The sequence below is a fragment of the Hypanus sabinus genome, chromosome 25 (assembly GCF_030144855.1).
Source record: "Hypanus sabinus isolate sHypSab1 chromosome 25, sHypSab1.hap1, whole genome shotgun sequence".
Lineage (NCBI taxonomy): Eukaryota > Metazoa > Chordata > Chondrichthyes > Myliobatiformes > Dasyatidae > Hypanus > Hypanus sabinus.
In genome coordinates, this window is record NC_082730.1 from 22,850,885 (window position 1) to 22,873,922 (window position 23,038).

Here is a 23,038-nt window from a genome sequence, read left to right on the forward strand (position 1 = left end):
ACAGAAACCATTGTAGAAGTTTCAACAGCTTTGTTTTCAGTGAAGAGGAAGCATTGCAACTTCTCTCATACACACACACACATTTTGCATTAAATATCATTTTTAATCAATATTGACATACCTGTTGTACTCAGCTCCTCTAAATAGGTTCAGTGGGTTTCTCCATACCTTACATTCTGCCAGGACAAATTTTCAAACATTAATTAATGGCAAAAGAATGGACAAGAATTTTATCTAAAATGTCTATAGATAAATGCATTTCTTAACAAGACCCTAGTAGGGACTGGTTGGTGCAGCAGAATGTTAAGAGGCCTTTCACCTCTTCAGCCTGAGTTGAAATAACTTTAATGAATGGACAGAGGAAATAAAACATCTATCAGCTGGCTGTTAAAGTCTAGAGTAAACTAAATCTAACCAAAGTGTTTTTCAATAAGACCAATTGTATTTGTATGTAAGCTGCCCGTATATTCACAAAATTTCCCCAGGTTAACATGAGTATGATGTCCAATGATGACAATGATTCAAAGGAGGATTTGCGTCAGAGAATAAGAACTCCAAAAACAAATCTTAAAACATGCATGAGGGGAAGTGGGAGACAGGAATAACTAAATGCTTGATCAAAGAGAAAGGTTTCATGAAAATAGAAGTGTTCAGGAGGAAATTTTACTTCTTTGTTTGTGCCGTGTGGACATTGCTGTCAATACCAGAATTTTTTTGGCCATGCTTCATTAACTCTTAACTGACTCTTCAGTGTTGGGGCATTCTCACAGGTGATGCTGGAATCACATGTATGCCAGACCGGATTTAGGACCACAAATCTCTTGCCATTGGTAAAACAGATGGAATTTTATAGCAACCAGTAGCTTCGTGTCTCCATTGATATTATCTTAATTAATTACTTGCAATTAAATTCTCTAAGTTGTTATCTGAAATCTAGCCCAATAAAGTACCCACCGTGCTACCACACATAAACAGTGCCAAGTGAAAATATAATTAGTAAAGATGAAGATAGTGTCAGGTTTTGGTGAGATTGGTGCTATGGTTAACCATAAGGAAATAAATTTTAGGATTCAAGAGTCTTAGTTCTCCAGTCCCAACTTTGCCTGCTCATGATTAATGAGACTGTCAGTCCCTGAATGGGACAGTGAATGTGAGGACATTGCTAGCTGTAGCCAACAATTACAAACTCATTCAGGAGGCAGCTAGTTCAAGAACTTAAAAAATAACACATTAGTACAAAAAGAGATTAAATGTAATGATCAAAACAGATTAGATTGGTTGATAATCAAACTAAATATCAAAATGGAAATTACAAAAACTCTCCAGCACTGATAGTGCTCAAATTTGACAATAGTGGTCAAAGATGGAAGACATGGATGTTTATTTTGCTTCTTTTATTCTCTCAGTTATGACCATGCAAAAATTAATGGTTAATAGTTAATTTATCTCAAAAGCAGATTAATGCTTAGATTTATACATTGAAGTATAGTGAGCCTCACATCAAGACCGCTCCATCTGCCAAAAGTGGAATTACCCAGTGGTCAACCATTTCAATTCCTATCCCCATTCCAGTTCTAACACTTTGTTCCATGGTCTCCTCTTTTGCCATGACGAGGCCACTCTCAGGTAGAGGAACAACACCTCATATTCCATTGAGCTAGCCTCCAACCTGATGGCATAAGCATCAATTTCTCCTTCTGGTAGTTTTTTCCTCATCCTTCACTCTTCTTCTATCCCACACTCTGGCCTCTTACCTCTTTTCCTCACCTGCCTATCACCTACCCTGGTGCCCTCCTTCCCTTTCTCCCATTGCCCATAACAGTGGTCTCCAACCACCAGGCCGCGAGGAAACAATATGATCTGGTGGTATGAAGCAATACGAGTCAGCTGCACTGGGGACCACTGGCCTATAAAACTGCAAGATATAGGAGTAAAATTAGGCCATGTGGCCCATCAAGCCTGCTTTCCATTTCATCATGGCTGATCCACTTTCCTACTCAGCCCCAATTTCCTGCTTTCTGCCTGTATCCTTTCAACCCTGACTAATTGGGAATCTATCAACCTCTCCTTAAATATACTCAAATGACTTGGCCTCCACAGGTGCCTTTGGCAACAAATAGCCAACTGTCCTATCAGATTCCTTCATCTCCAGCTCTTTACCATTCCATCCCACCTGGCTTCACCAATCACCTTCCAGCTAGAACTCCCTTTCCAGTCCTGAAGAAGTGTCTCAGCCAAAACATCGACTGTTTGTTCATTTCCATAGAGGCTGCCTGACCTGCTGAGTTCCTCAAGCATTTTGTGTTCTGCTCTGGATTTCCAGCGCCTGCAGAATCTCGTGTCCATGTCTAACCAATTCTCAATCTATGGACATATATTTAAAGTGTTAAAAGGGAATTGGAGGCAGAACATGATTTTTGTTTCCTTGTTCATGCCATGTAACTGAAGAGACAGTTAACAGTTAATCAGACTGGTGGGGCTGGAGTCACACATTTGCCAGACTTATCTATTTGTAACACTACACAAGCAGTGCTGTGATGAAATGTATCTTGCTCCACTCGTGCACTTCCCGGTCTACTTCCACAAAGTAATGCACTCTGCCAATTGTTCCTTCTCACCTGCAAATGTCCTGCCATAGCTCTGGATTTCCAAGCCTCTCCACTTCCCAGCTATCCTAATATCCTACACCGAAGTGCCCTGCTGCAACATCAGCATATGAGATAACGATCCTAGTAAATGAAGTGCTGGGGTTCAGCAGCTTCTCATAATACCCAACTCATTTATAGCATATAGAAAAGAGGGAATTACCTCATATGTTCTATGTTAAAATTTACATGTATGGGTAAACGGATAAAATTGCAATTGAAAAATGTGCTGTTCCAGGGTCTATTAATTAAGTCTCATGCAGCACATGGAACAAACAAATGTACAACAACCTTTTAGCATGCTTAGAGAGTCAAATTATATCCAGGATCCAAAGCACTGAGGGATTTTTTTTATATAATGAATTACCTACTATAAGCTACAAAATAATTTTTCTAAGGGCTCTTAATGCAGCAGATTATTATCGTGGGTCGAAAATCTGACCTCAATTTTCATTAAGGGGACAAGAAAAGAGTATGATTTTAACTAGATTTATTAATATAAACCTGTTCGAGATCGTAACATATAGGCACTTCTATGCTGGCACTCCCAACATGCAGGGACGATTTCATAATGAAATTCCCAATAAACAGGATGATTCTACAATAGCATTCCCAATATACAGGAATGATACAAAAACATTCTTAGTAAAGTGATACGATTCCATTATGGCATTCCCAATGCAGGATTTTCCTTCTGAGATTCCAATAGAAGGTGATATTCTAAGGATATTTCCTGTATCAGGCTCGGGTTCTTCTCAATTTTTAAAACTGTTCTTTGTTGCACAAAAATAATCAAGTATTTACCTGAAACATTTTGCCTGTTCGACTCAGCTTCTCCATTGCTGGCAGTAAAGTTAATCGTAGGCGTGTTATTATCCACTGCGCCAAGAAGTGGCCGCAAATGGCTCACAGAGACCTGCTCAATGAAGGACGTGCCGTATTTACGAAAATACCACCATTCAAAAATCTGAAACAGTAAATCAGACATACAGAGGCAGAGAATTTATTAGACTGCTAATCCTCTTGCACATTTTTAGCCACATGACTTTACTTGGTGTCAGCTGTGACTCAGTTGGTTACTCTGTCATTTTGGGGTTAAAAAATCATGGGTACAATTACACAATACTGGAGTACCCTCCAGTGTAATCTCAACAATTACAGCGTTGTTGCAGGTGCAATCTTTCAGCTGATAAGTTAAACCTCTTTGTTCTCATAGGTGAGCACAGCAAAGATAAGCATGTGATTCTTTGCTGGTGCATTTACCTCCCAATCACTTGCCCTCTATTATTGCATCTCCCTCCATTAGGACTTTGCAAGAAGCAGAGAACATTTGAAATTTAGTCACAGTCTTGAGGTTGTAAGATATTCTATGTAAATACATGTTTTGGGGTTCAGAGAATCAGGTTTAATATTACCAGCATATGTCGTGAAATTCATTAACTTTATGGCAGCAATACAATGAAATACATAAATATACAGAAAAAACTAAATGACAGTATAATGTATAATATTTAGTTATTAGGCAAGTTAATATAAGTGCAAAAAAAACAAAAATTAAAAAATAGTGAGGTAGCATTCATGGGTTCAATGTCCATTTAGAAATCAGATGGCAGAGAAGAAGCCATCTCCTCAAGCACCTTATTTGCTCCTTGTTGCCTATACCTGTCATATACCTCTCTCTGCTTCTTTATCAGATTTCCAATATCCCTCGAAAACCGAGGTTCCTTATACTTATTCACTTTGCCTTTAATCCTGACAGGAACATACAAACTGTACTCTCAAAATTTCTCCTTTGAAGGCCTCCCACCTACCAATCACATCCTTGCCAGAGAACAACCTGTCCCAATCCACGCTTTTTAGATCCTTTCTTATTTCTTCAAATTTAGCCTTTTTTTAAGTTTAGTAGATTATTTTGTTTTCTCTTCTATATTATGTCTTACATTGAATTGCTACTGCTAAGTTAACAAATTTCACGCCACATGCTGTTGATAATAAACCTGATTCAGATTCTGAAACTGGAAGAATGGGCAAAAAAGTGGTAGATGGAATATAGTGTTGGGAAATGTTTGAGAATGCATTTCGGCAAAAGGAATAATAGTGCAGACTATTATCTAAATGTGGAGAAGGTTCAAACATCAAAGGTTCAGAGGGACTTAGGAGTCCTCGTGCAAGACTCCCAGAAGATTAACTCACAGGTCGACTCTGTGGCCCAGAAGGCAAAAGCAATGTTGGCATTCATTTCAAGGGGAACAGAGTTCAAAAGCAAGGAAATAATGCTGAGGCTTTATAAGACACTGGTCAGTCTGCACTTGGAGTATTGTCAACAGTTTTGGGCCACATATCCTAGAAAGGATATGTTGTCATTGGAAAGAGTCCAGAGGAGGTTCACAAGGATAATTCCAGGAAAGAGGGGGTTACCATACAAGGAGTGTTTGGCAGCTCTGGGCCTGTACTCACCGGAATTTTGAAGAATATGGGGTGGGAGGGATTTCACTGAAACTTACCGAATGAAAGGACTAGATAAGGTGGATGTGGAGACGACGTGTCCTATGATGGGAGTATCCAGAACTAGAGGGCACAGCCTCAAAATTGAGAGGCGATCTTTTAGAACAGAGGCAAGCAGGAATTTTTTTTAAGCCAGAGAATAGTGAATTTGAAATGCTCTGCCACAGACTGCAGGGGAGGGCAAGTCAATGGATATATTTGAAAGTTGACAGTTTCCTAATCAGTCAGGGTATCAAAGGATATGGTAAGATGGCAGGTGTATCTGGTTGAGTGGGATCAAGGATCAGCTATGACGGAATGACAGAGCACACTTGATGGACTGAATGGCCTAATTCTGCTCTTATGTCTTATGGCCTTATTGTCCTTTTACCAGATTGCAAACAGGGTAGGTTGAATTATACGGAGCTCCAATCAGAGGATGGACCACTGATAACTCCCACTCCATGAAGTCTGATTCACCGGGAGCTCAATGTAGTCTCTGCTGATGAGTGGTTGATGTTTTTTGTTCCATTCTGGTGTTAGGATGTTTTGGAAATAATTGTATCTAAAACTCATGTCTTGTTACATGCTGTAACAATTCATGACCGTAACATGTAGGGATTCATATGGCGGATGTGCAGCTTCATCATGGAACCCTAAGCTGGTTCCAATATGCCCTGAAGAACCCAACATAAAAATTCCCAGTCAACAGCCGAGGTTCAGACCTCATCCTGCGGCTTTTCCCGTCAAATCATCTATCATCATGATTTGAACAAAGTTTTTTTTATATAAAATGTTGTCAAAAAGTTTATTAGTTAAAAAGGTAATGTTTTCGTGCTAGGAGCAATCAGTCAATGCGTGCTTTGTGATGACTTCATGCATGATTTGAAAATGTATTTGTAATGGAAGTACACAGGCTGTGGCAAGCTGCTTTGTGGTGAAGCATGCAGTCCGTGTAACAGAGGTCTTGTATTCTCCGCTTCACAACCCACAGGCAACAGGCGCCTCTCACTGGCTGACTTGATGTGTGCAAAAAAAAACGGGTCACTCTGAAGAAAATAAAAATCTCACTTAGAAGCTTACCTGACACTGGGAATAAAAAGGAACCCAACTTTTTTTAAACCCAAATTGAAACAGAGAACTGCTCATTTGCAAATCAGTCCTGACACAAATGGAGTCACGTTGCTACAATGCTCCTTAAAGCCATGTACAATTCAGAGGCACTTTAAGCCAACAGTTCAGCAGATTTTCAATTCATCAGCTCAGTGTTGCCAACAATAAATAATAATAGTGATCAATAAGTAGAAGTTAACATTGTACCAACCTGTAAAAAGTATATAAAAAGACAATCAGAAAAAAATAGGAACTTGTTTCTGGGTAGCAACATTAACAGGGCAAAATACTTTTTAGTAGGGAGATGTAAATGCTCAGTCATTGAATATATTCAATATAGTGATGAATAGCTGATTACAAACAGAATGAAGGGATGTAGGATGAGAGTGGAAAAGTGAAACATGTGTACAATGTCCTGAATATGTTACTCAAAATGGGTTTTTTGGTTTGTTAAGAGTAGGAAAGCTTCCATAATAAGTGTTTCTCTTGCAGTTGTTTTGCTTTATACTTGTTGATATGGTAATTGTATTCATTTGTTAACCAATGGGGAATGTTATTTTGTCTTGTGAGGCTGGGAACTTGGGGGAGGGGTTTTTCGCGGGCTTTTGGGAGAGAGTGGGAGGAAGACGTCGAGGAAGGTGGACGTGCGCTGCACTGCTCAGAAGACCACCGGGTGTGGTCCTAGGTGCGAAGACGTGGAGGTCGGAGGCAAGCGACGAGGGGTCGAATGGTTCGATGTTTGAGCTCCAACGATGTGCACTAAACTACTGAACTTTGATAAGTTGGCGCCTTTTTGTTTTTTTTCCCTTGCATATATATTGTATTGCCTAATACTCTTTTAATTTTAGTAAACTCTTTAAAGTGTATTTCATAACGGTATTTGTTGTGGGTTTGATACTGTGAGCGGGCGTGAGGCATAAACTCGATTCTCACAGCACCTGCGTGTATGGACGGTGGGATTGGTGTGTGGCTGGATCTCCTTTTCCCCTAGACATATACCAGCCTGTTGGGTAAGTGTTACACATGATTTAAAAAAAAAACAAGAGACTCTGCTGATTTTGGAAGTCCAGAGCAGCATACACCAAAAGCAAGAACTCATCAGGTTAGGCAGCATCCATGGATTCGACGTTTCGGGCCAAGACCCTTCATCACGATCCTTTTTATTGGTGGACTAGACTAAGGAGCAGCTACAATCTACTCTTGCTCCTAGTTCTTGGGTTAGAATCAATGAGACAAAATTGGGCACTGATCTACACAAACAGTTATCAGTACCAGTAACCAAGACAGATTAATGACCGAGTTAGAAGAGTATTCTAGAACTTGATTCCTTAAGGTTGTTACAGCCGAGAGTTGTAGTTCGGGTAAGTTCCCACTTCCTAATAAATACTCCCAATGCATGCATTTCAAAGAGTCTCTGACAACCAAGTCCAGCTCTTGGCCTTCATGTGTAGCTTAGTTACACATGAAAATAGTTTCTACTGTTACGAAATTCCCGTAACTGGATCACTTACCAGCAAAGATAGAGAGGTCCATTGAAGTCTGATGGTACTATTTTTAAAAGTATTTATTGATAAAGGGCACAAAAAGAAGATTAATGCAAACATACAGATAATATACGTCGTCAATACTAAATCTAAGCACGGGTATAATAATAACTGATAAGAAATAACTCTATTGTTGTCTAGGGGTTACTGTATTGTCCGATGGAAAGATAAGTCACTATCAGTTCGTCCAAGCTGCAGCGTTGTTGGGTTTAAAAGTGATGTGGTTTAAACTTGCCCAAGTCTTTTAGGATATCAATCCATTGAGTCAGGGGAGCGGGTTTCCCCATTGTTAGCTAAAAAGCTGTTTTCCATGGTTTCAGCCACCAATTCCAGCCATGGAATTGAACGCACGTGGCTTGGTCTCCAATGACCGTCTGCTGTTACGTGGTCGCTTAACGTTTCTTCTGGTGCGTCTGAGGGGTTGTTCCTACAGCCCATCTTTTATTCTGACTCGCAGGGTCATAGATGTCAATCAGGTTGGGGGTGATGCAATCTCTCCCTCAACCAGCCCACTTTGCCCAAGGGCATCAAGGTAGCAGAGCATCTCAATCCACAAATCTGTCTCCAAGAGACAATGGCCATGTCCCGTAGCTTTACATTGCTATGGGGGGGAAGAAATGTGACATCCTGCACGTCTCCCCCTCATGTCTTGGGCCCCCCTTTTGACTCAACCCAACAGTGATCTGGCGATTCTCACAAAGGAGGGGGCTAAGGATACTGTCAGGAGAAAGGGCAAACGTAGGTTACTGGTGCCTTTAAACCAGTAGCTTTGGGCAGATGAGGCTTGTTGGTCATACTTTGACAGTTCATTTAGGAGAAAGAAATCTGATCTCAAATCTCTGCTGCCTTGCAGCTACACTCACTCATGGGCAAGGCTTCAGGAGTAACCCCTGAGGAAAAATCTAGAGCTGGAGTCCCGAAGGCAGTTCTACGTTGAGTTCAATGCTGACAGGCAAGTCCTGATGGTCTTATGGTCCTGTAACACTGCTGGCACCTAACTGTATTGAGTCTCTGCTATTTTTTGTGTTCATCAGCTGCATGGAAAAGGGGAGCCTGCTACATGGGCAACAGCTTGCTCTCCTTACCGTATTACGTTGGCTTGCATATCACAAGGACATCTGGGTTGCAACAGCCATGGTTGACCCCAACCAACGGAAGGCCCTAGAAAATGGGGTCTAAGTTATGAAGGCACATGAACTAAGGATACAGAGATAAAGACTGGGGAGAAAGGAGAAGGAGGTACTTAAGTTTGCAGAAATCTAAAGGTGATAGAATAGGTGCAGTTTGCAAAGACAGAAGGGTGCAGCCAGTGAGGGACAAGGACAAGGATGAGAATATCAAGACCAAGGCACTGCCAGAATGGAAGCCACAGTAGGTCATCACACACAGGATGAATAGAAATGGGTGCAAGTTGGGAAATGGACAGCAGTGCTTAAAGAATAACATTTTCAGCTGGAAAATTTGATAAGGCTACACCAAGGCTGAGTTAGGATAAATGATGGAGGTTCTAATTCATGATCCATCAGTGGTTACATTGTGATCTGAAAATGAAGCTAAACAAGAATGTTTGCACTTGCAAAAGGCACCAAACAGGTGGCTAAATCAAACAAAGAACTGCCAGAGCGAATGTATAAAAGTAGGTGGTAAAACTTGGGAAACTGAGCTGGTGAGCAGCTGGGAAAACTAGTAGAGGCTTCATAAAAGGCTTCTAGTAGAGGAAATGTGCTTGTGAAACCAAAACTCAAAGGATCTTCTGCTAATTTTAAAAAACAGCATTTTCTGGTGTTCTTAAATAATGGCCTACTGCCTTACGATTACACAAAGTTGCAATATAAATTTCTGAGTGAACATTCAGATAAAAAAAGGCCACGCAAGTCAGCAATGTTATTAGTTTTAAAAAAAGCAATTGGACTCTAGTCTCCACCAATTAAACAACTGAGCCCTTCTAATGACATTAGCAAGACATCAGCCTTCCTCTATGAAATAAACTACTTAATTCCATGTTACTGATTCGTAGCCAGCTTAGCTATGGCAAGGAATATCTAGCATTTATACTAGTATCTATTCAGCCAAGCATCCAGCTCCAAGGAACATCTGGTCTCAAGATTATGAATGGAAAATTGAACAAAAGCAGAATCAAGATATGAATTTCTCCACACACTTCATCCATATAGGTGTTTACACATACCTCTACATTCACATATTTAGAAAGACTGCATGGGCAACATAGCAAAAAAATCCAGATTGTCACTTTTAAGCTAATTAATGAGATCATGGTTATTACTGTCAAGGACAGAATGCAACACCTTTTTCTCAGATACCATCAAGATGAGAGGGCCTTCTTACACCCTGTGTGATAATACACACAATGCACAATGTTGTCAGGTAATTAGATCCATTAAGTGAACCAATGATGATAAAGGAACAGCCATGCATTGCCACACTGGGACTGTATGAGACTTTATGGAACAGAAATGATTAGTTATTTTCTCTGTGCATATCCTGACTTTACAAAGGTTGTGCATAGCTCAATAGAGGAAAGTTCTGATGAATATATCTTGACAATATATCTTTTCACTGGAAAACATCTAATTGGCAGGTAATACTGCCCCATGGTAGAAACAAGTAAACAAATTCTTGATCAAACAGGAGATTTTAATGAGCACCTTAAAAGAGGGAGAGGGGAGCAGAATTTCAGAGCCTTGGGCTGTAGCAGTTAACAACTCAGCTAAAGTTAATTGCATTTACCCTATGTATGTAGGCGGCTGTCCGGGGGTAGCCTGCAAGAATAAAGGAACAAAGGGCATTCAAAGTTCCAGTCACTCTTGTAAAATTATTACTGCTTACAGTGGGAACAAGGCTTACAGATGAACGTGCGGCAGTAAGCACGTCAATGTATTTGCAGAGTTAAAACAGAGTAACCTACACAAGGTCTGGCGTCCCCGCTACTGTTCACCTGCAGAACATGCTCATGTTGGCTTTTCTGGGAAGACCACCGCAGAAAAATGTCACTGATCAGACTCAGAAACTCTTCCATAATCCGTAAGACAAGCAACATTCCAGTTCCTCAACTGATGTCTTCAACGTGATTAGTTTCATCAATATCAATTGCAGCAAGCATTTTCCGAGTTGGGGATGAGGAATGAATAACCATGGGGTAAAGATTGAGTGCATGCTATTTGGAAGAGAATGGAACAAGTTTTGTAATGTAGAAAATGTGGCGATAGCTGATGCAGACATTAACTTTAGACTGTTTAAGAAAGAAAAAAGGAAAGTGGTGATGTTGAAAGGACATGATGGATTAACTCGATTAGAACTTTGTCTAAGCAAAGAGTAAATGTTAATAAAGATTACTTGGCTATGGAGCTAGTGTTTCCCAATTGCAAATACACTGAACCTCTGAATAACACAGAATTGAAACAAGGCACAGAATAAGCCATTGTCCTTGTTCTATTGCTTACTTTCACACCCCTTTATTCCCAACTTTTTCCTCAGATGCCTCTGTTCATTTTCACATAAACATATAAACAGTTTACATCTGTATAAAAGCTCTCCTCCACTTATCCCTGTCATGGACCTAAATGCTACATTGCCTGTACATTCACCTCCATTCAGGGCCCCAAACAGTCCTTCCAGGGGAAATAACAATTCACCTGCAAATCTGCTGGGGTCTTCTATTGTGTCCGGTGCTCCCTATGCGGTATCCTCTATATCGGAGAGACCTGTCAAAAATTGGGGGACCGCTTCGTCGAGCGCCTCCACAATGTCTGCCACAAGTCAGGACTTAATATTAGCCAAATATTTTAATTCTGATTCCCATTCTGGTGTGTTAGTCCATGGCCTCCTCTTGTGCCAAGATGAGGCCACCCTCAGGCTGGAGGAGCAACACCTTATATTCCGTCTGGGTAGCCTCCAACCTGATGGTATGAATCTCGATTTCTCCTTCCAGTGAACAAACTTCTTTCTCTCAGTCCCTTCCTTCATTCCCCACTCTGACCCTTCACTTCTTCCCATATGCCTAATATATCCCCCTGGGGACCTTCCTCCTTTGTTCTCCTACTGTTCACTCTCCTGTCCTATCAGATTCTTTCTTCTCCAGCTCTATCTTTCCCACCCACCTGGCTTCACCCATCACCTTCTAGCTAACCTCTTTGCCCTCCCCCCATCTTTTTATTCTGGCATTTTCCCCCTTCCTTCTCAGTACTGAAAAAGGGGCTCAGCTTGAAACTCTTTTACATAGATGCTGCCCAACCCGCTGAGTTCCTCTAGCATTGTGTGTGCATTGCTTTGGATTTCCAGCATCTGCAGCCTTGCGATTCAAAAGTCCTGGTGATCTCAGCATGCAATGTCATTTGAAGGAAAACGTTACCAACGGCAACACTTCTTTCATATGATAAGAGATCATTTTGGTTTCACACACAGATTCGTTTTAACCTTTCTTCACTGAGTTTTTCTGGGAATGCTGCTGAATATTTTTAAGGTTTTAATCAATTCATACAGATAAAGGCAATGCCTAAAATGCTGTCATAAACACAAGATAATCTACAAGCTGTCAACTACTTTGAAAATGGAAAAGACATTAATTAAAGGAAACCAAGATATTCTACTTGAATCTAATAATAGAGATTTTCCTCCCTGGGAATCCCAGTGGGTGCACAGTCTGTGTACAGCAATCTGGTGCGGAATTACCGTATGATAGGAGGAAACAGATTTTGCTTTTAAATAATGGATTTAATACTTACTAATATGAGTCCTGATATGAGTGAAGATGTCCCTGTTAATGCCACATAGAACTTCGGAGTCAATGTGTTGAGAAATGCAGTTACTGAAACGAACAAGAATAATTTATAGGTAAACAAATTCCAAAAACAACGCAAGCACAAGAAAAATTGCAAATCATTTCTTCAGTTTAGCAGGCAGACAAAGGCAAAAATCAAACTGCTGGATAAACTCAGTGGATCAGGCAGCATCTGTGTAAGGAAATGGAAAGTCAATATTTCACTCATCTGGACTTAAAAGATAGTTGGGGGGAATAACTGGTACTTATTATCGATTTAATATTTCTTATTCATTCTGTCCAGTTGTTCTTAACTTCATAAATAAGATTGAGAATTATCCTGGTCAGTCATGGTTTAATGAGCAGTATTTTTGTCGGAAGATACATTCACATTCCCACTTGACACAAGACCTAGGAACTGAATTAGGCCATTTGGCCCATCAAGTATGACCATCATAGCTGCCTTACCATCCCTCTCAACCTCACTTTCCTGTCTTCTCCCTGATCAACCCTTACTGATCAACCACCTATTAACCTCCACTTTATATACACACTATGACATGGCCTCCACACCACATACTTGAGCACATAATTCAAGCCAACGCTTTCAATACCAGTACCACAAGAGTGAAACACTATCCAAACTATTCCCTCTCAAGTGAAATATTAAACCATGCATACATTTATCAGTTCACAGAAACTCCAAAATGCCGTCTGGGTCTACTTTAAGATCACCAGTGGAATTGTAGTATCCTGGCCTATCTCCACCCCTCAAACTTTGCAGTAAGCAGAAAAACAAAAAGATTCAAAATACTCAAATTTATTTATCAGATGTGTGTTGAACCATACAGTGAAATGCAGTGTTTGTTTAACAACCAGCATAACCCAAGGCTGTGCTAGGGGCAGCCCATAATTATCACTGCACATTCTGGTACCAACATAGCAAGCCCACAATGTTCAGCAGAACCACAGCAACAAAAAGTCAGGCAGGATATACATAGAAAAACACAGAATTTGCATGCCAAATTGTTAATCTTTCAGTGTTCTGATCAAAAATCACTGACCTAAAGTATGAAATCTGCTCCTCTTTCCTATCGCTGTCTAACCCGCTAATTCAAGTAATTTTCTGGTTTTACATCAATTTACAGTAACAATACTTTGCTTTACCCCATTGTGGCATTTTCAACATTACAAGTGGTTAAACTTCAAATCTAATACATTGACTGTGAAGCACTGAATATAAAAGTTGCAATGGCAAAAGAAATGTCATAGCAAGACTCAATGACAGTAGATTGCCATAAGGTGGCACCAGAGGGCCTTCCTAAGCTTCCATTTGCAAATTAAAAGGTACACACTCATACACTCCAGTGAAGTTTTAAACAATTTTTGGAACAAATTAAGTGACCCTTAGTGACAAGCTGCTGTACCAGCAGTTTGGAGGTCTCATATCAGGTTGGATTTACCAGCTGCGCAGGCATCTTCTGCCCAAAGGGAACAGGGGATTGCCACGTTCATTAACTACTTCTACTTCAAGTGGGAACTTGCAATTATATCAAACAAAACATAATTATCCTCTTCCTTTTGAACAAAATATGGACAGATTTACATTTAAGGAACACCTTTTTTACCTTCAGCACAAATTGAAGTATTTTATGCAACAGTCTGCTGAAGGAACTCAAGTGTCAAGCTGCACCCTGATGCAGAGATTTGACTTGAAACACTGTTTCCTCCTATGGATGCGACTTACCCCGCTGATTTTCTCAAGTAACGCACAAGATGCTGGAGGAACTCAGCAGGTTAAGCTATGCAGGAAAATGAGCAGTCAATGTTTTTAGTCGAGATACTTCATCTGTTCCTCCAGCAGACTGTTTGTTGCTCCAGATCACAGCATCTACAGGTCTTTCATGTTTCTTTGAAGTACCTTACAGCCAAGTTAGCATTTTTGAAGTGCTGTCACTCATTTGATGGTGGAGCAACACTACAATAACAGCAACACTAAGTTGGAAAGCAACTAACAATTTTAGCAAGCTTTTTACAAATAAGCAATCAAATAATGGACATTCTGTTTTTAGTGAAACTGCAAGACAAATATTAGCCAAGGTAATGGGGAAAATTCTCCAGCTCTCCTGTAAATTGCAACAAAGGTGGCTGCATCTTATAGTCTGATTAGATGTGGTATCCAAAAGACACATAAACTCTTCTCAGGGTTCCAGCTGGGTACAGGTGTTGATTTTAACCAACATCTCAATGACAAACTCCACCATCTTCATTAGGGATGCATAGGCATGACTAGTCTGAAGGTACATATACCCTCGTCATCTGTTCCTCCTAATTGGTTAGCCTTCAACCATTCAGGTTTCTGCTGTCCCATTTCCTTTACAATGATATTCCAGTTCTTACTTAAAGCGAGACCTTCGACTTTATAAAATTCTTATTCTCTAGACTTATTTTAATGGCTTCTTCAGCAGGCAGTCCCAAAAGCCATTGGCACTGCCAGTAGTTTTGTGGCAAAGTCAATCCTGTGGCCATTGCACTTGCAACATTCTGCTACCACCGATTTCTCCGGGTAACCCAAACTGATACTCCTCCTATGCTCCTTGATGTGGGTTTCCACCCTGTACCCCATCTGGCCGATATACGCTGTTGTACATTCACAGGGAACCCTATAAAAGCCAGCTGTCCTGAGTCCTAGGCCACCTTTGACCCATTTAAACTGGGATTTGAGCTTCCTTACCAGGTTTGTGGATGGTATTAATCTGGCATATCTTCAGGATCCTGGCAATCCTTCCAGGACCCATGGAAATATAGGGAAGACAGGCGTTAGCAACTGGTTCCTCCTCATTGCTAGGTTTCCACTGGATACTGTGGAGGAGGCAAGGATAGAGGCCTGCTTGGCCCTTTAAAAAGGGGCTTTAAGCCAAACATTACAAAATGAGAGCAACTGGCCCTCCAGACATTTTGGCAAAACCCAGCCATCATGATTTTACCAGCAGACAAAGAAAATGCAATGGTCCTGATATCCTCAGAGGAATATGACAGCAAAGTCTAACAAATTCCGGATGATCCCACTTACAGAGTTGTACAACGAGATCCCACGGGTTCGATTGAGGGTAAGACCTTCACTTTACTGACAAAAATCCAGACTGCCAACAGACATATGCAAGCCACTTCTACCTCAGGCGTCAGTACCACCAATTCTTTACAGACTCCCTAAAGATATATAAGGAGGGTTCCCCCTATCATCAGCGCAATAGATTCTCTGACTTACTACCCTGCTAAGCATTTAACAACCATGCTGTCTCCCATTGAGGGCTCTGTCATCACAAATACAACCAACTTCGTAAAAACAATAATCAACATTCAGCTGACACCAGAGGACATAATGGTCAGTTTCAATATGGTATCCCTGTTCACGAGAGTTCCTATCAAGGACACCTCGGACCTCCTGTAGTCAAGGTTTGATATGGGTACCATTGACCTTTCTGAACACACCTTCACTTCGACGTACTTCCTCTAAAGATGAACTACAAAGAACAAACAGACAGTGGGCATGGGTTGCCCTTGTCGGCAGCAATTGCTAATTTCTACATGGAGGAATTTGAGGAGTGAACACGAAGCTCATCACCTTTATGTCTCAAATGCTTCTTCAGATACATCGATGACACCTTCATAGTGTAGCCACATGGACACCAGGCTTTCCCAACAGTTCTATGACCATCTGAATACTATACACCCAAACATTCAACTTAGGATGGAGATGGAGGAGAATGGTTACCTCCCGTTCCTATACATTCTAATACATCGGAAACTGGACACCAGCCTCAGACATGGAGTCTATCAGAAGCCCACTCCTATGGACTTCTACATCAACAATAATAGTCACTGTCATGCGTCATGTCTCATAACATAGAGCAGTTCTTTCTACTTTGATTAACCGTGCAAAAACCATTTCAGATCTGGGGAGTCTCTACAAGAAAATATGATTACACCTGACTTTCCTACAGAATGGCTATAAAGCAGAGGAAATCAATCAGGCCCTTAAAAGGGCTGACAGAAAGAAAAAACTAGGAAACTCAACAACGAGGAGGGACCAATCGCTACTGCCAGTCTTCCCTATTTCCACAGTTTCTAGAAGGATCACCAGGATCCTGAAGAAATACCGCATTAATACCATATACAAGCCCACAAGGTAGCTCAAATCCCAGCTTGTGTGGGTCAAAGATTACCTTGGACTTGGGATGACTGGTGTTTACAGGATTCCCTGTGAATGTGAAGCAGCGTATACAGCCAGCCGGGGTACACATTGGAAACTCGCAACAAGGAGCACAGGAAGTGTATCAATTTGGGTTTCCTGGAGAAATTGGTGGTAGCAGAACACTGCATACACAATGGGCATTGGATTGACTTTGAGAGCAAAAAACTATCGTGCCACACCAACAGCTTTGGAACTGCCTGGTGAAGAAGCCATTGAAATGTATACCACTGGACTAGATGTGCCTAGGCATCATCCCTGATGAAGATGGCGGAGTTTGTCATCAAAGCATCAATTAAAAATTGACACCTGTACCCAGCTGGAAGCCCAAGAAGTCCAGCATATATACTGAGAAAGCACTTCATCTTTTTTTAATCCAAAAGGTGACAACTACAATAACATAGTGCTCCCATTAGCCCACCACAGAAATGTATTTCACACTCTTCTGCTTTAGTCCTCACAGTGGACCACAGATCTATGTCTTTCCTACTCTTAGGCAAGAACAGAATCAAACAAATCACTGGCAGCTGGCAAAGATCTTAGTTTATATTTATAAGCTTTCATGAGAAAACGGCCAATGGCATTAATGACCTAGTTGGGTCAGACTGCAATCCATGAGGCAAAAATTCCATGAGAACCACATCAGATATAGTGTTGTGATTTTTCTCATTCTTTGGCTTCTGGGATTTGAGATAGTTTGTTTGCCTGCACTGTACATTTAGCTATGTCTATTTCATGATTTGTTTTTAAATATTCAAACAGTCCAATGTAAATTAATCTTTTAAAATTAACATACGCTGATAAAGGTTTTTAGAATCAAAGTTTTTATTCCTCAAAATCATTGAGTTTAACATGTATTAAGAATCACACCTTCATGCAATGCAAGTTTAATATGTTATCTCAGATTATTCACATCATACTACTTCCAGTAACAAAACAAATTTGTGCCAAATAGTACCATAACCCAGTGAGATGGCAACACCTCTGGAAAGCATCTATATTAAACTTTATCACATGACATAGCAGCTCCTAGCCAATGAGATATTGCTAGCCATTTTCTACACAGCAAGCAGATAACACTATACTGATTGCATGATAGCCATTAACCATAGAGAACTTCTCGATGTTTCGATAAATAATGCCAAGGCATTGACTATAGCCATCTGAGAAAACAATGTAAACCTGGTTATTACTACCTCCAACAGTTCTCATTTTAATGATGTAGGTAAGCTGCTTGAGCCCAGTAGTGCATTCAATAAACCATGGATACAATACCATACTGCAAGAGTATAAAATAGTAAAATTCCTACAGATTACTAAAGGAATACTTCACCTTAATTGTCTTCTTGTCAAACTATTTCATTTATAAATACAAGATATGCTGCAGGTGCTGGAAATCTTGAACAATGCACAAAATGCTGGAAGAAATCAGCAAGTCAAGCAGCATCGATAGAGGGGAATGCACAGTCAATGTTTCAAACCAAACCCCTTCTCTGGAGTCTCGGCCTGAAATGTCAACTGTTTATTCCGTCCATACATGCTACCTGACCTGCTGAGTTCCTCCAACATTGTGTATGCTACTCTTGCACTGACAACTCATGCTCTCAGCATTATTTATTTTTTTAAGTGAACATTTGTCTTCTTTTGCACACTGGCTGCTTGTTGGTCATTGTCTAGGTAAAGTTTTTTCGTAAAATTCCATTACATTTTTTTCCCCTGCAGTTGCCTGCAAAAATATTAATCCCAAAAAAAGTAGCATATGATAACATTTACATAATTTGATCATAAATTTACTTTGAAATTAATATGTAACTTTAGTATGTGAATTAATTACTGCCCAAATAGATCTTCAGACATTGATAAACTGTTCTCTGCATCCACCACCTCTTCAAACTATTCTCCAGGGGAAACTCCAATACACCAAATACATTTGGTTACTGCTTCTGGATCTTGCAACATAACTACTTTATAAAATCAAATAGCATTCGAAGATGGAGTGTAGGGTATTAAAACTATAGATATCCTGACAAATATCATTTTTCATAGCTTCACTTGAGAATTACACTTGGTCTACACGTCATATGAGCAGTCCCATAGAAAATAAATCACTTAGAGAAAGTTTTAAGAATGAGGAAGAAAATTCAAATACTGAATTGAAAGTGGATCTCTGATGTGCATACATCTAGATGTCTATAAAAAAGTTATGAATGTAAATGTCTGATTTTCTCCAATTTCTAACAACCCTCTACCAATTCACCAATCACTCCCTTCTGATCAGTAGCTAGTGGTCAGACTGAAGTAATTCTAGCAAGTTTACATTTTACTAAAGCAAGCTAGATTACTCCTTTGAGAGACTGTTTATCATGATAGGGTTTATGAGACCAGGGCAAATTATCTACTTAACTGTATACACACTCAGTGGCCACTTTATTATATTCACCTGTACACCTGCTCATTAATGTAAATATCTTAATCAGCCAATCATGTGGCAGCATCTCTGTGCTAGAAAGCATGCACACATGGTCAAGGGGTTCAGTGTTGTTCAGACCAAACTTCAAATACGGAAGAAATGTGATCCAAGTGAGTCTGACTGTGGAATGATCACTGGTGGCAGATGGGGTGGTTTGAGTATTTCAGTAACTGCTGATCTCCTGAGATTTTCATGCGCAACAATCCATCCAACGTACAGAAAATGATGCAGAAAACAAAATACTGTGAATTGCACTTTAGTGAGCAAAAACATCTTGTTAATGTGCTAATGAGAGAGGTCAGAGAAGAAGAGCCAAGCTAGTTCAAGCTGACAGGAAGGTGACAGTAACTCAAATAAACACACATTACATCAATGGTGTACAGGACAGCACCCCTGAACAGACAATACATCGAATTCTGAAGTGAATTGACTACAGCAGCAGAAAACCACACTGGGTTCCATTCCTATATCTAACAAAGTGGCCACTGAGTGTACAATAACCATAAGACAGTAGATCAAGGGTTTCCAACCTGGGGCCCATGGACTCCTTGGTTAATGGTAGAGATCCATGAAATGAAAGAGGATGGGAACCCTACATTAGATGGACTAGTTGACATTCTTGCAGATTTCAAAGATTCTAATCCAGCTCAGACTTGAAAGAGGCAAATGTAATCCCCTAAACACTAAAACAAAAACACAATATACCAGTTAGCCAGACATTATAAAACACATGTTGTAACTGTATCTGAAATACAGTGTACATATCTGCTCTCCCTATCTGACTGTAATAGAGCGCAAAAATGTAATCAGATTGATCTCTGAGTCATCAGACTTACCATTAGAGGGGAGATTAACCAATTTGCTATATACTCAAGTTTGGAAGAATGAACGGTGAACTTACTGGGGATGCTTCTAGCTGTGCAGTGTCTAGAACTGGGATTCAGAGACTCAAAATAAGGAATCCACAACTTAAACCGAGATGACAAGATTTCTCTCCACCCCAGAGGAAAGTGATAGCTGAGTCAGTCAGCATAGATAAAACAGAGATTGAAAGAGCTTTAGACATTGAAGGGACATGAATGAGGCACCTGGGTAAGAAGATCAGCCATAATCTTACCAAATGACAGAACAGAGATAAAGGACCAACTTGCTTACTCCTGCAGCCATTTCCCAAGTTCTTGAGCTGTTTTTTCATGCCAAATAAGAAAAAGATGGGAGCAAAGACAGTGGCAAAAAAAAAAAAAATGGAGAGTAAAAGGATCACACACAGAATGCTAGAGGAACTCAGCAGGCCAGGCAGCATCAATGGAAAAGAATCCAGTTGACGTTTCAGGCCGAGACCCTTCAGCAGGACTGGGAGTGTCTTTAGTGACATACCAAGTCTACTCAAACTCCTAGAATACACCTCCTGATCACCAAATGAAATACTGCCAACAGCTGCTGTGTAATCAGCAAATTTATAGATGGCATTTCAGCTGTGCCTAGCCGTACAGTCATGCAAGTAGAGTAGGAGCCAGTGTTGATTGTCAGCAAGGAGATGTTCTAATCCGCACAGACAGTGGTCATCTGGTCAGAAAGTTGCAGTGTAAGGTACACAGGCCCAGGTTTTGGAGCTTGTTGATTTGAACTGAGGGAATGAGTGTGTTGAATACTGAGCTGTAATCAATAAACAGCAGGCTGGCATAGGTATTACTATTGTCCAAATGATCTAAAGCCATCTCCAAGTGGAGGATCCAGTGACTGTGTATCCACTGTAGGCCCATTGTGGCAATAGGCAAATTGCAGGAGGTCTAGGTCCTTGCTTAGGCAGGAGTTGATTTTGCCATGACCAACCTCTCTACACATTTCATCTCAGTAGATGTGAGTGCCACTGGCCAATAGTCATGAAGGCATCTCACCGTGCTCTTCTTGAGCACTGATATCGTTGTTGCCCTTTTGAAGGAGATGAGAACCTCCAACTACAGCACTGAGAGATTGAAGTTGTCCTTGATCATGAAATACAAGAGTAATATTATGGCTCTAGGTAATTCCATAATAAAGGAGGCAAAGGGTATCCATTATAAACTAGATTGATTGCCACATAGTACTGTGTTAATCTACTACCAGAGTAAAATGGATTTCTAACCAGAGGGTAAGGATGTTAGAGAGAGGAGAAAAACAGAATTATTGTGCTTTATGTTTACTATATACTCTACAATACAAATAAATCCAAAACATAATCAGTACCTTAGACAACTCCCTATTTTCCATTATAATTTCACCTACATTTGTCTCCAAGAGATCCAGTTATTTCAAAAACCCCTTTTCTTAATGCATACTAAACTTTTGCAGATTTAATTTTAATTTCCATTCATGATATATTGCCATAGTCATCATATTTTTGTTAATCTTTGCTGCTTCCTTTAAAGCTCACAATCCTGTTAACTTTCTACATTTTTGGCAACACAATCATTTTCATTTAAATCTATTATCTTTTACATTCTCAGTTAGGAATGACTGGATCAAATTTCCTGCAATTTTTTTTTTTATTCCTCAATGGAATGTCCATTATTGAAAAGTTAGAGTCTTTTCTTTGAATGACAGTCATTGTGGGTTTTTTTCTGGCTAACCTTTTAATCTATTTTTCAATTCTACTTCACGCAGTCCACTTCTTATACCTATGTAATATATCCCAGCATAGACAATATTGGCCTTACAATCAACGTAGCATAGATAAATCAGAATGTTTTCTGGGATATAGGGATTAACTTACAAGAAGAGATTATAGGAACTAAAGCCTGTTCCTTGAATTTAGAAAGTCGAGAAGTGATTTAAGTTTTTGTTACTAAGAGGGAGACTTAACATAGATAAAGACAAAATATTTCCTCTGGCTAAGAGCCGAAGAATACAAGGCATTTCTTTCAGGAACATTTTATTAAACATTTCTAATTGCAAAGAGAAAAACAAATTTGGAATCCTCTTCTACAAATAACAATTCAGCCAGTTGTACAGCACAGAAACTACTCCAGAGCTTTTTGCCCCTCTTTAATGCCATCTGCCAGTGCCTCCGCATCATTCCTCTGGAGTGGCAACCAGTACTACACGATATTTCTAAATGCAATCTAATCAGTTATGTAAAGTTGGAAAATGGTGCCCCAACTCCTATACTCTGTGCCTCAACCCATGAAGGCAGGCATGGCATGTGCCGCCTCTGCCACCCCTCTACCAATGTTGCCACTTTCAAGGACCTATGGATTTGGACAGATTCAGATTGTGGACATGATATGTTGGAGCTGGAATGTGTGGCAACATCTGCAGACTGCCCCCAGCACATTCAAACAACGTATTTTACTGTACATTTCCATGTACACGTGATAAATCCAAATCTAATTTCAGTTATACTTTCTGCAATAAAACAGTAATAACATAGAAAAAGTATTTCACTGTCCAGCAAGACCTTTGGGCTGTCCAAAAACTGTGAAAGGCACTCTTATCTTTCAATTTTTGTACTGGTCCATGGTGAAACTAGTTTCATAAAGTAGTAAGCATTCCTGATCCCTCAGCAGACCAAGCATCTGCAATAGTAGCTACATAATTCAACTGAAAAGTAGAAGTCTGGCTTTGCCCTTCACACATACTGACTGATCTGCCATGCAGTCCTATCAATTTGCTTTTACAGATGATCATCGTACAAGCTCACACATGATGAATGGTCATTGGAGTGAAGTCCCAGGGAGAAGTGGATATTGGACAACACTCAATCAAGTGGTGCAT

The 23,038-nt window shown here is 40.1% G+C and overlaps 1 protein-coding gene across 6 annotated transcripts in view; it reads right to left on the reverse strand.

Moving 5' to 3' along the window:
- LOC132381096 (suppressor of tumorigenicity 7 protein homolog) overlaps positions 1-23,038 on the reverse strand; it is a 133,677-nt gene that overhangs the window by 75,257 nt on the left and 35,382 nt on the right. For 3 of the 6 annotated variants that reach the window (XM_059950301.1, XM_059950299.1, XM_059950303.1), the window contains exons 2-4: positions 12,529-12,611; positions 3,450-3,612; positions 122-176 (exon numbers count right to left, since the gene is read on the reverse strand). In XM_059950301.1, coding sequence (XP_059806284.1) covers positions 122-176; positions 3,450-3,612; positions 12,529-12,611 — 301 coding nt within the window. Of the gene's footprint in view, positions 1-121; positions 177-3,449; positions 3,619-12,528; positions 12,612-23,038 lie in introns of all 6 variants that reach the window. The other 3 variants (XM_059950300.1, XM_059950298.1, XM_059950302.1) reach the window with 1 other exon arrangement.